We start from the raw sequence: 16,136 nt of genomic DNA, 5'->3' as shown, positions 1-16,136 counted from the left end.
CATACAAACGAGCGCTTTCTCGTACCTTAGAATGAGATGTTACAAGTCGTTACAAACATACAGGGGGGGGTTCACCGAACCTTCTCTGCCATGTTGAATCGCCATGTTTTACGTTCAGTGTCACCGTGGCTGTAAGTAACCTCAAACTCGGGCCGCCGGAGCTTCTCGGCTCGGGGAGAAAGTTTTCCAGACAGCGCCTGTTAAAACTGTCACCACCGTGTAGCTAGTGTGAGGAAGGACGGAGGCACTGGTGTTGCCTTCAGGTGCAGTCAGACACCTGAATGACGCCGTGAGTGACGCCGTCGGCAAACCAACTGGATGTTATTTTACTCGACGAGAGAAAGCCGGTAAAACGTGGGTCAGGTAAACAATACGACATCACCATGACAACATATTGTCACGCCTGTATTGTTTTGCCTCGTGCTGGCGGACTGTTTGTTTACATAGAGGCTTGTTTATCCTGATACATGCAGCGTGTGTTGTTTTTCTGACTTCTGCCCGAGTTTACGTAAACGCAACAGCAAGAATACGTGCCGACATGCAACCGCACCGCTAGATGGGGGTAAATCTCACATACTGTCCCTTTAACATCTTTTTTGTTTTCAACATTGAATAAAAAAACGGTGCTATATTGTTAAAATTCAACAATAAAGTGCATACAAGTTGGCTTGACTTCTTTCTTTTTTTCTTTTTTTTCATAATTTTCACCAGCATCTTTCTGGTCCACATCACATTTAATGTAATTTTTAATTCAATGAGTGAAATTTTATTTTTTATCTGAAAAACATTATTATGAATTCAAGGGTCAGAGGTAACTGATTAGTGTTAAATTTAACCTTTTTGACCCTGTTTCCTTGAATAAATCACTAAGACTTTGATGCGGGAAGCTGAGATTTTGATTTGATTTTGTTCAGAGCACTAGGGACAAAGTTTCTGTAGAATTTCAGACCTGTCGGACGTCCAGAAGGGTCACAGCTGACCGTCCAGGCTCGTTTCTCGGCCTTCAAAGCCTAGATTTAGAAGCCTTTTGTCTAATAACGTCCACATTCTTGGGGTTATAAGGCTGAAAGTTTAATGCATTTGTCCGGGGCCTAAGGCCATCCACCATGTGCAATTTCAAACCCGTGCGACCTTCACAAGTGTCAAAGGTCACTGATTTGTGACCTTTTTGACCCCGTTTCCTTGAATAAAACACCAAGACTTTGATGCGGGAAGCTGAGATTTTAAAATGTGGTCCAGAATCTCTAGTAGATTGTGTGTGCAAAGATTCAGAGCTCTGTGACATTCAGAAGGGTCACAAATAGCCAAAAAGCAATGCTCCTTTCTCTGACCTCTTATTAAAGGAGAAATGTTTAAACAGCAATTCTTTCATAGCTTCCAGATGCTTTGGCCTATCAGGCTGAATTTTTAGCTAAAGGAGCTGGTGTACGATCAGGAAGTAGGGGAGCTGTGCATAAAGCCAATTGGTAAGTGTCTGTAAGTTTCTGACTAAGAGGGTCTCTCACGCTTTAATTTATCTAATCCTACCCCTATAATTTTAACATATAGTTAAAATTATAGGGGTAGGATTAGATAAGTTTATACTTCTTCCTACTCCTTTTCGCTCATGTAAACTGCGTTGCTTATGAGATGTTGTGTATACATTATATTATTATTTTATCTTATTTATTTTTTTTTTTTTACACTGTCGTTTACATGATCGAAATAAAGATATCAATCAATCAATCAATCAAGTCTGACAGACTCTGAGTCAGAAAAGCCGAAATAGACAAAACACATTTCCAAAAGTCGTACAGTTCTGATTTTTTTAATACATGGTTCGGGGGCCCAAGACGAACGCGTTGATGTGTCTTTGGTCCTGATTGAGCCATTACTTTTCGAGAGGCGGGGCTTCAAACAGCCGCATTCCTCTGTATCCTTGAGGCCGCTGTTTCCATAGAAACCGACCAAATCACTTGAAACTTGGCCTGTGGACTCATGGGGAGGCCCTTATCCATCACCCCGAGACCCAACTCTGTGGGAGCATGGGAAAGCCAAGTGGCCCCCCGGGGCCCCTAGAGCAACGGGACCAAAATATTCTGATATACAACATATTTATATTTCATGATGATAACTTAAAGTGTGTATGTTTTGTTGAGAAAAAGCAGGAATGGCTGGATTCACTTTGATGTTTGACCCCTGTGACCTTTGACACTTACCAATTGGCTTTATGCACAGCTCCCCTACTTCCTGATCGTACACCAGCTCCTTTAGCTAAAAATTCAGCCTGATAGGCCAAAGCATCTGGAAGCTATGAAAGAATTGCTGTTTAAACATTTCTCCTTTAATAAGAGGTCAGAGAAAGGAGCATTGCTTTTTGGCTATTTGTGACCCTTCTGAATGTCACAGAGCTCTGAATCTTTGCACACACAATCTACTAGAGATTCTGGACCACATTTTAAAATCTCAGCTTCCCGCATCAAAGTCTTGGTGTTTTATTCAAGGAAACGGGGTCAAAAAGGTCACAAATCAGTGACCTTTGACACTTGTGAAGGTCGCACGGGTTTGAAATTGCACATGGTGGATGGCCTTAGGCCCCGGACAAATGCATTAAACTTTCAGCCTTATAACCCCAAGAATGTGGACGTTATTAGACAAAAGGCTTCTAAATCTAGGCTTTGAAGGCCGAGAAACGAGCCTGGACGGTCAGCTGTGACCCTTCTGGACGTCCGACAGGTCTGAAATTCTACAGAAACTTTGTCCCTAGTGCTCTGAACAAAATCAAATCAAAATCTCAGCTTCCCGCATCAAAGTCTTAGTGATTTATTCAAGGAAACAGGGTCAAAAAGGTTAAATTTAACACTAATCAGTTACCTCTGACCCTTGAATTCATAATAATGTTTTTCAGATAAAATATATTTCACTCATTGAATTAAAAATTACATTAAATGTGATGTGATGTGGACCAGAAAGATGCTGGTGAAAATTATGAAAAAAAAGAAAAAAAGAAAGAAGTCAAGCCAACTTGTATGCACTTTATTGTTGAATTTTAACAATATAGCACCGTTTTTTTATTCAATGTTGAAAACAAAAAAGATGTTAAGACCTTTTAGTTACTAAGAAAATAATATAAGCTCAATTTGTTTTATTTTTTCATTTGCTGGTAACAGCAAGCTCAACCAATTAGACACGTCGCTGATAAATATGAGGATTATGGGTAATGTAGTGCTTCTCCGTGATATGACATTGGAAACAAAACGTGTTTTCTTAAAATAAAGTTGATATTACACAGGGCTTTTGGACTCAGCAGAAGCACATAATATTGTTACACAGTCTTCCTTGGATGGTTACAGCGTTATGGCTAATAATCAGATCTTTCTTCAGAATATTGATTAAACAGAGCAGCTTTTTGAACGCGGAAGTGGTCTTCACCTGTAAAATCCACAACCCCCCCCCCCCCTCCCCCCCCGGTCTGACGTAGCTTCCGACCTAATTTATTTATTTATTGATTGATTATTCTGCACCAAACACCATGATCACTAAATAAATAAATAAATAAATAGATAACCGAAAGGACGTCCTTGCTGTAAACTACGTCAGACACAGCAGCATCAGGTTCAATAAAGCTTTAAAGCAGAAGTGGGTGATCCGGTCGTTTTCGCTAATGCTGCGTTCCAGGCAGGCTTTTGAAATCGTAAATTACAGCTTCAAGTCACAACTTACGACTTTGTAGCGTTCCAGGCAACCCACTCGTGTTTTTCCGACCTGTTTTACCGGTGAAAGTCACTATAACGGCCACTCGTAACTTCCGACCGGTGAACTCGTACCAGATCGAACTGGTACCACTTCACGGTCGGAAAAATACGAGTTTCCTTGAGCGCACCATAACAGTCCTCGTCGCTACGTCACCACATTCACGGCGTTCCTTGGCTGCACACACAGCCCTGCATGCCGTTCTCTCTCCTCATTGGATAAAAACTGTAGGATACGATAAATGTTTTCTCTTCGGCTCAGAGCAGAGCAGAAGGACTGAGAGACCCGTGTTTCAGTCCAAACACTCTATGTAAGTGATTGCTGTCGGAAGATATAACTATTTAAGACTTATATTAACACAAATATATCACTCACTTCTGCTTTAAGGAAAAGTAAAAAAACAAAAACAAACGGGCACCTAATGAGTCAAGCATGTGACGAGGAGGGACAGTGACCGTTCGTCAGGCTGTTGACGCACTGGGGGTGTTGTCTTTGAAGCTGAAAATGCGTGCATCCACCACGACACGGTTTGCGTGGCCATCTCACGGAAGTTGGACTCATTGGCTTTCAGTGGAGACTGTTTCCGTGCTTCTTTCACGTAATTTTAACACATTACGTGAAAGGAGCACGGAATCTGGTACTAGGTGTTCGTGGTCATTTCACGCATTTCTGTGAGATCAGGTTGTGATGACTACAGCCAGAGTGTCACAGTCTGCTCTGCCCCTCCCCCTGCTCTGCTGCTCAGCCACACCCCTCATCAGTTCAGCTTTCACCTGCTGCTCTCACCTGCTCACCATCTCCAATCAAGCCAGTAGATGCAGCCTCACTCCACTCATTCTTTGCCAGATTGTCTTTGCTCTCATGCCTTATGATTGGAAGACGCCATTCAACACCTCAACTGGACACTGTACCTCATAATGCCGTTCGGCTGACCAATGCCCCTGTCGTCTTCCAGGCAGTGATAAACAAAGTGCTCCAAGCCATGCTCAATCGATATGTCTTTGTTTATCTTAATTACATCCTCATCTTCTCCCAGTCCAAGGAGCAACACATCCACCATGTCCAGTCTGCCCCCCAGCACCTCCTGGAGAACTCCCTGTATGTGAAAGCAGATACATGTGAGTTCCATGTCTCTTCAGTGTCTTTCCTTTGTGGCACAAGGCAACATCCAGATGGACCCAGCCAAGGTCTCTGCTGTCACCTGTAGGCTGCTACAGCTAATATGTTAGCAATATTCATTAAATTAACATATTCTTCATTTTCGTCATTGACGACACAAAACCACCCACATGTAATAAACTTGGAAATGATCATCCTTTATTTTTAAGGTAATTATAAAAACAATCTTAGTAAAACAGACCAAAGTAATTAAGATAATGAACAATAATCAATTAACAAATGCACAAATACAACTAACCAAGCACAAACTTCACACCTCTCTCTTCAACGACTCAACACCTGCTCACATCAACCTGTCCTCTGTCTCATGACTGATGCTGAGCTGATTGTAACTAACTATCTGACACCAGGTGGAGCCATTTGTCAGCTTCTTAGGAAACACAGGATGGATGGGAGTTCAAATCCAGTCCAAACTCAGACCACATGCTCATTTTCTGTGAATCCAGTTATAGTTTAAGAGGAACCATGCAGGATTTTTTACTTGAATTAAACAGCTGTGGAGTAATTATGATGGTTGAACAAATGACTTGTAACTTGTGTTTGAATCACTTTCTGGTACCTTGGTGTTTGACTATTTTCTGATATTTTACTGTATAATACATAAATACCAATACCACACAGTGAAAACACCCAATGATGCATGTTTTAACCTGTTTATCAATGAAATAGTCAACAACTGATCCAGAATCAGAGAAGTAATCATTACTTGAAGCCTTGTACCAAGTTGTTAAACCACTTTGACCAACGACAACAATAAAATGCTGCATCAGCATTGACATGATGGATCAGCCAACATTCCTGATGATATATTCAGTGCAGTACTTATACTGTGCAGAGTACTTGTAGTGTTGTATTAGTACTTAATCTCAACACTTCCTCCACCTCTGCTGCTAATTATAAAGAGAATGGGATGTTGTGTAGATGCAGGAAACGTTAAAGACGAAGCTGAATGTGAATCCAAGTCAATAAAACATTTTATTATGTTGATGAAAAACAGGAAAGAATGTACATTAAGCTTTTGTGATGAACTGACATGTTGATACATTTTAGATCATTTTATATGAACAGATACAAACATTTCACATATGTAATTAAACAAGAAGAAAGTGATCAAGTGGTCAGTAATTTATCTTTTTTTTTTTAAACTCTTCACTCCATACAAAGTCATGATAACAAACGTAATATGAAATTAATTATATAGATAAAAAAGAGTGAATATGTTTTACAGATTAAAAGTAGTAAAAAGGAAAAGTGTAATAATGAGGCAGCAGGAGGACAGGTGCAGTTTAACAGGTTAAATTCACTGACTTTTCCCTTTAAGAAATGAACAACATTATAAATATGATCATCCTCTTTATCTCTAACTGCTCTGCTCCACTGTCACTGACACCTTCACTGGCAACAGCTTCAATGGGATGTTTCTAGCAGTGGCAATGAGTGGAAACATCTTCTGAGTGAAAGTGTGTGTGAAGGTGTGTATGTGTGTGTTAGTATCAGGATCAGAGAACGACAGTTTTCCTCTGTTCAAGTCCAGTTTCACTCTGATCCTCTGGAGCTTCTTCTGCTCTGAGAGAACAGTGGCTGGAGCTGATGGTGAATATGCTGAGTAATTACCTTCATTCAACCATAACATCCATAATCCAGACCCTATCTTCTTTCCCTTCCTCTGCACAGACTCTGTTAACACACCTAGTATCCACCATGTACCGTCTCCGACCTCGACATCCCAGCTGTGAGTCCCTGAGTTAAAACCCTCAGAGCCCAGGACAGAGCGGTAATAATCAATCCTCTCTGGATTGTCAGGAAGCTGCTGTTTGTATCCTCCTCTCACACTGGTCAGATCTCCAGACAGGATGAGTCCTGGATAAGCAGTGTTTGGGTCCAGAACCACAGGACTGTAGGAGACCATGTCCTTCATCTTGTTCCAGATGTTGAAGGTCAGGTTGCCCAGGTGTTTGGCCTGGTCTATCAGAGCTCCTGAGTCCAGCTGTGGATCCTCCAGCAGGGGGCGCTGCTGGACTCTTTCCACTGCAGCCTTGTAGTTGAGCAGGAATGAGACGTCTTCAGCTCTCATCTCGTCCTCTGTGGCTCTGACTGTGTGTGAAAGAGCTGCTATCTCTCTGCTCAGAGCCTCCATCTTCTCCTTCATCCTCTGACTCTTCTGCTCCTCTTCCTCCCTCAGTGCAGCCATCCTGGCCTCCTCTTCCTCTACTAGAAACTGGTGAAGCTTCTTAAACTGCTCCTTAATCTGCCTCTCTGTTTGTCGGGCCTGGACCTTAATGTGTTTTGCTGTTTGATCAAACTTCACTTGAACTTCTTCAAAACCCTTTAACTTCTTCTTTAAGGGCTCCAGAGTTTCCTCAAGTTCCTTCTTGAGGTCTGAAGCAGCTTCATTGATGGGTCTGAATCTGTGGTTGGTGTGTATTTTTGAATCTCTGCAGATGAGACACACTGGCTGCTGATGGTCCAGACAGAAGAGTTTGAGTTTCTCAGAGTGCAGACTGCAGAGAGCCTCTGAAGATATCTGCTCCCTCTCTAGTAAGAAGCTCTCACACAGGTTCTTCAACACCAGGTTACAGGGTGGTTGGTTTCTTGAAGATCTTGTCCTACAAACTGGACACAGTGGATCTTGTTTCGCTCTCCACCAGCTTTTCAGACAGTCTTTACAGAAGCTGTGGCTGCAGGACAGAACAACAGGATCTCTGAAGACCTCCTTACAGACCGGACAGCAGAGATCCTCCTCTGATCTGGAAGCCATTTAGTCTGTGAGTGAAGATGAAAACACAGCAGACATGAAGTAGAGTCAGTCATGGCTCCCCTCCCTCCTCTACTGACTAGGCCAGAGGACCTGCGGCTCCTCTTTCATCCCTCTGTTGTGGCTCTTGTGGTTTAGAGAGCACAAGCTCATTTGGGGGGGGGGGGGGGGGGGGTAGGAGGCTAAATAATGGCCATTCATTTTTTTTGTCCATTGTAATAGTTATTTCTTTGGACATTCAGGTGCTCATGTGACATTAAAATAAAACTTGTTTCAATATTTTGTCAATCAAAATATGCGATGAGATGTCAGATGAGAGCTTGCAATCGTGATAATCAAAGTGACGTCTTACAACCCGTGCAGTGAAGTTCAGAGGCTCTGAATGGGTTTTGATATGGTGGGAAAGGGCCCAAATGGCTCTTTTAGAGGTTGCCAGACCCCTGAACTAGACTGAAGTTTACTGTGACTCTGAGCCTATGTTTTAGTCAAACTTAACTCACCTTCAATGTGTAGAGTGTCAGCAGGTTGAAGCAGCAGTGTTGTAGCTGGATTCACTCACAGGAAGTTGTTAGTTTGGTCTGAAGCTGAATCTGATCGTCTCTTCTTCCGTCTGCTTCTCCGGGACTGAAGTGGAAGTGCAAGGAACTGTTTCTTTGTCTCTGGTGAGTGATGTGAGGGGGCGGAGCCAGGGCCGATTGGGAGATATGCGAGGCCCAAGGTGAAGTAGTGCTCCCCGGCCCATCACATCTACATAGGCTACTTGCCAACATGGTGTATGAATTGTCATCATTTCTTGCCTTGTACTTAAAACCTGATGAAGGAACCTTGTTCTGAAAATCTTGTTTCTTTGATAGTCAATAAATGATTCTGTTTAATGTTTACCATTGAGGACAATAAAAAAAAGTCAAAAGACCCTTTAACAGGTAGGTTTGCACGTCTTTTATGGGTGAGTGAGTTTTGAGACTGTGACAGACCACATGTCAGCTGTAGGAGAGGAAAACTGTTCTCAGCTCCACCGCGACAAAGGTTGTTTTGAAATAAAACCCCGGTAGCGACCCGGCTAAAATACAGGAGGACACACGGTACCGGCGCAGATCCTGACGCTACATACGAAATGACCCCATGTGCTATGATCAAGGCGGCAAAATCACCCCGGTGGCCTAACCCTGCCTGTAACTTGGCGTAAGGGTTGCCAAACACTGTGGCAAATATCCCCCACAATCTTACTTGTTTCCTTCAATGTAAAATCGGGAGATTAGCTAGAGAAATTACAGACAGTTCCCCCCCCCCCTCTCCTGCTGCGAGGCCTCCAAAGCGCGAGGCCAGAGGCGGTCGCCTTGTTTGCACCTCCATTGCGGCGGCCCTGAGGACAGAACACCAGACACCCGCAAAAGCAATCTGGTTTATGCAGTCCAATGCAACGAGGAATGCAAAGACGATCTAATTTGGAGAAACAAACCAACTACTGCACAAACGCATGGCCCCACACAGGAGAGCCAACTCCTCAGGCCTGGACTCTGCTGTCCATTTACATCTCAAGCAGAAAGCCCACTCCTTTCAGGACAGCAATGTTCACATCCTAGACAGAGAGGACAGATGGTAGAGGAGTTAAAGAAGCCATCTATGTAAAAGTAGAGAAACCATCCCTCAATAGGGGAGGAGGTCTCAGACACCACCTATCTCCAATTTACAATGCTGCCCTTTCAAACAACTGTTCACAAGTGGCCTGTGACTCCAACGACTGTCATTATAACACAATAGGGCACTAATGAAGTCGAAACCAACTTTCCACCAAATACAGTCACTCTAACGACTGTCGTTGGCACATGGAGCGCAAAGGCGAGGCAAGGCAATTTTATTTGTATAGCCTGTGCATATTCTCATTTGTCCAGGTCATAGCGTCTCAAAGGAATTTTAAATCGAAAGCAACTGGACTTGGTTATTTGTCTAGGAAGACGTTTCACCTCTCATCCAAGAGGCTTCATCAGTTCACGCTCGCATCTGACCAGGCTGGGACTGGTCTTTATTTGTATAGCCTGTTTTGTGAAGCACCAGATTATTGTTTGTTTGTTTGTTTGTTTGTTTGTTTGTTTGTTTGTTTGTTTGTTTGTTTGTTTGTGTGTCTGTTTTATGTTTTGCTGTCTCTGTTTGGGACCCAGTCTCTTGTTTTATCCATTTTATTGTTGTTCTTTCTCCCTAATGTTGTAGTCTATGTGCCTTAGTGACTCCCTCTCATGTTTTTAGTCTATGTGTTGTGTGCCTGTCTTTCTTGTTTTAAATCCATGTGTACCGTCTACCATCTAATAGGACCACAATGGAAACAAGCCTTTGGGCTTTATTGTGTTTTTAATCCTTTTGAACACTTGTTTGATGTTTTTTGTTCAATAAAGTTTTCAATCAATCAATTTATAAACAGTTTGTCTCAAAGGACTTTACATGGCATCATAACAACATCCTCTGCCCTTTGACCCTCACATCGACTGAGGAACCCAGGGACCCAGTGACATCATCAGCCTTGTGAAAGCCCCTCCCAGAGGTTAAAGCAGAACTATGCAACTTGGCCGGAAATAGCTCGCTCCTTCGTTGGTTTCTCTTTTTTTCCCTCTCCGGGGCTCCCCCACAGTTCTGGGAGGCACATGTCACTGTCGTAAAAAAAAAACTCGCCGCCCCACCTCCTCCACCCCCTCCCTACACGTGCTTGTGTTTACTGCTGAAGGTAGAGAGCGGTGTTTGCTAAGCACGGAGCTAATGCTAACACGGAGCTAACGCTAACAGGGAGCTAATGCTAACACGGAGCTAACGCTAATACGGCCACACACAGACAAAGACACAAAGACACAGACATACACACACACATGAATAAAGGTTCCAAAACGCGAAGGCGTGTGTGTGTGTGTCATGATGTATTACATTATCTTATAAAAGATCCATGGTGTGTGTGTGTCTGTTAGCATTAGCTCCGTGTTAGCCACAAGCCGAACTTCATCAGTACAAACATGTTTCCATGGTTTCCTCCGACTTTCCGAACTCAAACCAATCACGATTCATGACATGCATGACGTCATCTGCGTTCTTATCTCGTACTGCCGTAAGGCAGTTTCTCGCGATAGTTCTATCCATTGATGAGATTTACACCGAGACGGAGGACTGATCTTGCAAGTGCGGTTTTCAGCCAGTGGGGGGGGGGTGAGCACATTGGCCTAGACCCCATTCACCTCATAATAGGTCACTCTACCATCACAGTGACTCTGAGCCACAATAATTACAGCCGAAATCCTGCATAGTTCTGCTTTAAATACCTGGGTCTCCACACCAGATAGTTGGACCAGTCCCAGCCTGGTCAAGTGCAAGCATGAACTGATGAAGCCTCTTGGATGAGAGGTGAAACGTCTTCCCAGACAAATAACCTAGTCCAGTTGCTTTCGATTTAAAATTCCTTTGAGATAAACTCATGTAGATTAATAACACAAGCTAGGAATAAATTAAACATAATAATTGTGTGAAAGTAAAAGTACTTTTTGTTCAGGTAATAATTATAACATCAAACTCTTATCGTTGTATCCCTAATGTATCTGTTTATATGTCATGCATGCCATCAACATATTTTTGTCAGGTGACAGACAGTAGAAAGACTGGAGGAGATGGAGGAAGAGCGGCTGGAAATTCACAGGTGATGACTACAGCCAGAGTGTCACAGTCTGCACTGCCCCTCCCCCTGCTCTGCTGCTCAGCCACACCCCTCATCAGCTTAACAGCTTTCACCTGCTGCTTTCACCTGCTCACCATCTCCAATCAAGCCAGTAGATGCAGCCTCACTCCACTCACTCTTTGCCAGATTGTCTTTGCTCTCATGCCTGATGATTGGAAGATGGCATTCAACACCTCAACAGGACATTATGAATACCTCGTAATGCCGTTCGGCCAGACCGATGCCCCTGCCGTCTTCCAGGCAGTGATAAACAAAGTGCTCCAAGCCATGCTCAATCTTTATGTCTTTGTTTATCTTAATTACATCCTCACCTTCTCCCAGTCCAAGGAGCAACACATCCACCATGTCCAGTCTGCACTCCAGCACCTCCTGGAGAACTCCCTGTATGTGAAAGCAGATACATGTGAGTTCCATGTCTCTTCAGTGTCTTTCCTGGGGAACATTGTGGCACAAAGCAACATCCAGATGGACCCAGCCAAGTTCTCTGCTGTCACCTGTAGGCTGCTACGGCTAATATGTTAGCAATATTCATTAAATTAACATATTCTTCATTTTTGTCATTGACAACACAAAACCACCCACATGTAATAAACTTGGAAATTATCATCCTTTATTTTTAAGGTAATTATAAAAACAATCTTAGTAAAACAGACCAAAGTAATTAAGATAATGAACAATAATCAATGAACAAATGCACAAATACAACTAACCAAGCATAAACTTCACACCTCTCTCTTCAACGACTCAACACCTGCTCACATCAACCTGTCCTCTGTCTCATGACTGATGCTGAGCTGATTGTAACTAACTATCTGACACCAGGTGGAGCCATTTGTCAGCTTCTTAGGAAACACAGGATGGATGGGAGTTCAAATCCAGTCCACACTCAGACCACATGCTCATTTTCTATGAAACCAGTTATAGTTTAAGAGGAACCATGCAGGATTTTTTACTTGAATTAAACAGCTGTGGAGTAATTATGATGGTTGAACAAATGACTTGTAACTTGTGTTTGAATCACTTTCTGGTACCTTGGTGTTTGACTATTTTCTGATATTTTACTGTATAATACATAAATACCAATACCACACTGTGAAAACACCCAATGATGCATGTTTTAACCTGTTTATCAATGAAATAGTCAACAACTGATCCAGAATCAGAGAAGTAATCATTACTTGAAGCCTTGTACCAAGTTGTTAAACCACTTTGACCAGCGACAACAATAAAATGCTGCATCAGCATTGACATGATGGATCAGCCAACATTCCTGATGATATATTCAGTGCAGTACTTATACTGTGCAGAGTACTTGTACACAGTGTGGTGTTAGTACTTCATCTCAACACTTCCTCCACCTCTGCTGCTAATTATAAAGAGAATGGGATGTTGTGTAGATGCAGGAAACGTTAAAGACGAAGCTGAATGTGAATCCAAGTCAATAAAACATTTTATTATGTTGATGAAAAACAGGAAAGAATGTACATTAAGCTTTTGTGATGAACTGACACGTTGATACATTTTAGATCATTTAATATGAACAGATACAAACATTTCACATATGTAATTAAACAAGAAGAAAGTGATCAACTGATCAAGTGGTCAGTAATTTATCTTTTTTTTTTTTTAACTCTTCACTCCATACAAAGTCATGATAACAAACGTAATATGAAATTAATTATACAGATAAAAAAGAGTGAATATGTTTTCCAGATTAAAAGTAGTAAAAAAGGAAAAGTGTAATAATGAGACAGCAGGAGGACAGGTGCAGTTTAACAGGTTCAATTCACTGACTTTTCCCTTTAAGAAATGAACAACATTATAAATATGATCATCCTCTTTATCTCTAACTGCTCTGCTCCACTGTCACTGACACCTTCACTGGTAACAGCTTCAATGGGACATTTCTAACAGTGGCAATGAGTGGAAACATCTTCTGAGTGAAAGTGTGTGTGAAGGTGTGTATGTGTGTGTTAGTATCAGGATCGGAGAACGACAGTTTTCCTCTGTTGAAGTCCAGATTCACTCTGATCCTCTGGAACTTCTTCTGCTCTGGGAAATCAATGACTGGAGTTGATGGTGAATATGCTGAGTAATTACCTTCATTCAACCATAACATCCATAATCCAGACCCTATCTTCTTTCCCTTCCTCTGCCCAGACTCTGGTAACACACCTAGTGCCCATGTTGTACTGTCTCCAACCTCGACATCCCAGCTGTGAGTCCCTGAGTTAAAACCCTCAGAGCCCAGGACAGAGGGGTAATAATCAAACCTCTCTGGATTGTCAGGAAGCTGCTGTTCTTCTCCTCCTCCTCTCCCACTGGTCAGATCTCCAGACAGGATGAGTCCTGGACGAGCAGTGTTTGGGTCCAGAACCACAGGACTGTAGGAGACCATGTCCTTCATCTTGTTCCAGATGTTGAAGGTCAGGTTGCCCAGGTGTTTGGCCTGGTCTATCAGAGCTCCTGAGTCCAGCTGTGGATCCTCCAGCAGGGGGCGCTGCTGGACTCTTTCCACTGCAGCCTTGTAGTTGAGCAGGAATGAGACGTCTTCAGCTCTCAGCTCGTCCTCTGTGGCTCTGACTGTGTGTGAAAGAGCTGCTATCTCTCTGCTCAGAGCCTCCATCTTCTCCTTCATCCTCTGACTCTTCTGCTCCTCTTCCTCCCTCAGTGCAGCCATCCTGGCCTCCTCTTCCTCTTCTAGAAACTGGTGAAGCTTCTTGAACTGATCCTTAATCTGCCTCTCTGTGTGTCGGGCCTGGACCTTAATGTGTTTTGCTGTTCGACCAAACTTCACTTGAACTTCTTCAAAACCCTTTAACTTCTTCTTTAAGGGCTCCAGAGTTTCCTCAAGTTCCTTCTTGAGTTTCAAAGCAGCTTCATTGATGGGTCTGAATCTGTGGTTGGTGTGTGTTTTTGAATCTCTGCAGATGAGACACACTGGCTGCTGATGGTCCAGACAGAAGAGTTTGAGTTTCTCAGAGTGCAGACTGCAGAGAGCCTCTGAAGATCTCTGCTCCCTCTCTAGTAAGAAGCTCTCACACAGGTTCTTCAACACCAGGTTACAGGGTGGTTGGTTTCTTGAAGATCTTGTCTTACAAACTGGACACAGTGGATCTTGTTTCTCTCTCCACCAGCTTTTCAGACAGTCTTTACAGAAGCTGTGGCTGCAGGACAGAACAACAGGATCTCTGAAGACCTCCGTACAAACCGGACAGCAGAGATCCTCCTCTAATCTGGAAGCCATTTAGTCTGTGAGTGAAGCTGAAAACACAGCAGACAGGAAGTAGAGTCAGTCATGGCCCTCCCTCCTCTGACTAGACTTAAGTTTACTGTGACTCTGAGTCCAGGTTTTAGTCAAACTCACCTTCAGTGTGTGGAGTGTCAGCAGGTTGAAGCAGCAGTGTTGTAGCTGGACTCACTCTCAGGAAGTTGTTAGTTTGGTCTGAAGCTGGTCTCTTCTTCAGTCTGCTTCTCCGGGACTGAAGTGGAAGTGCAAGGAACTGTTTCTTTGTCTCTGGTGAGTTATGTGAGGGGGCGGAGCCAGGGCCGATTGGGAGATATGCAAGGCCCAAGGTGAAGTAGTGCTCCCCGGCCCATCACATCTACATAGGCTACTTGCCAACATGGTGTATAAATTGTCATAATTTCTTGCCTTGTACTTAAAACCTGATGAAGGAACCTTGTTCTGAAAATCTTGTTTCTTTGATAGTCAATAAATGATTCTGTTTAATGTTTACCATTGAGGACAATAAAATAAAATGTCAAAAGACCCTTTAGCAGGTAGGTTTGCACGTATTTTATAGGTGAGTGAGTTTTGAGACTGTGACAGATCACATGTCAGCTGTAGGAGAGGAAAACTGTTCTCAGCTCCACCGCGACGAAGGTAGTTTTTTTATTTATTTATAAAACCCCGGTAGCGACCCGGCTAAAATACAGGAGGACACACGGTACCGGCGCAGATCCTGGCGCTACATACGAAATGGCCCCCCATGTGCTATGATCAAGGCGGTGGCCAAAATCACCCCGGTGGCCTGCTAACCCTGCCTGTAACTTGGCGTATCACTGCCTCGCAGCGCGCAGGCAGACCAGGGTTGCCAAACACTGGCAAATATCCCCCACAATCGTACTTGTTTCCTTCAATGTAAATTCAGGAGATTAGCCGGGAGGCCTCCAAAGCGCAAGGCCCGAGGCGGTCGCCTTGTTTGCACCCCCATTGCGGCGGCCCTGAGGACAGAACACCACACACCCGCAAAAGCAATCTGGTTTATGCAGTCCAATGCAACGAGGAATGCAAAGACGATCTAATTTGGAGAAACAAAACAACCACTGCATAAACGCATGGCCCAACACAGGAGAGCCAACTCCTCAGGCCTGGACTCTGCTGTCCATTTACATCTCAAGCAGAAAGCCCACTCCTTTGAGGACAGCAATGTTCACATCCTAGACAGAGAGGACAGATGGTAGTTAAAGAAGCCATAGAGAAACCATCCATCAATAGGGGAGGAGGTCTCAGACACCACCTATCTCCAATTTACAATGCTGCCCTTTCAAACAACTATTCACAAGTGGCCTGTGACTCCAACGACTGTCATTATAACACAATAGGGCACTAATGAAGTCGAAACCAACTTTCCACCAAATACAGTCACTCTAACGACTGTCGTTGGCACATGGAGCGCAAAGGCGAGGCAAGGCAATTTTATTTGTATAGCCTGTGCATATTCTCATTTGTCCAGGTCATAGTGTCTCAAAGGAATT

The 16,136-nt window shown here is 43.3% G+C and overlaps 2 protein-coding genes across 2 annotated transcripts; both read right to left on the bottom strand.

Moving 5' to 3' along the window:
- Positions 1-6,271: 6,271 nt before the first annotated feature.
- Positions 6,272-7,669, bottom strand: LOC310993715 (nuclear factor 7, brain-like; the record flags this gene model as incomplete). Its single annotated transcript, XM_083982157.1, has 1 exon — positions 6,272-7,669. The coding sequence occupies one exon, from the start codon at positions 7,667-7,669 to the stop codon at positions 6,272-6,274; it is 1,398 nt and encodes a 465-aa protein (XP_083838283.1).
- Positions 7,670-13,221: 5,552 nt separating this feature from the next.
- LOC310993835 (nuclear factor 7, ovary-like) lies at positions 13,222-14,622 on the bottom strand (the record flags this gene model as incomplete). The annotated part of the gene is made up of 1 exon (XM_083982320.1): positions 13,222-14,622. One exon carries the CDS (start codon positions 14,620-14,622, stop codon positions 13,222-13,224), a length of 1,401 nt encoding a protein of 466 aa, XP_083838446.1.
- Positions 14,623-16,136: the final 1,514 nt, after the last annotated feature.

This window comes from Trachurus trachurus, assembly GCF_905171665.1.
Source record: "Trachurus trachurus genome assembly, chromosome: 11".
NCBI lineage: Eukaryota > Metazoa > Chordata > Actinopteri > Carangiformes > Carangidae > Trachurus > Trachurus trachurus.
This window is presented reverse-complemented; position numbering and strand designations above follow the sequence as displayed.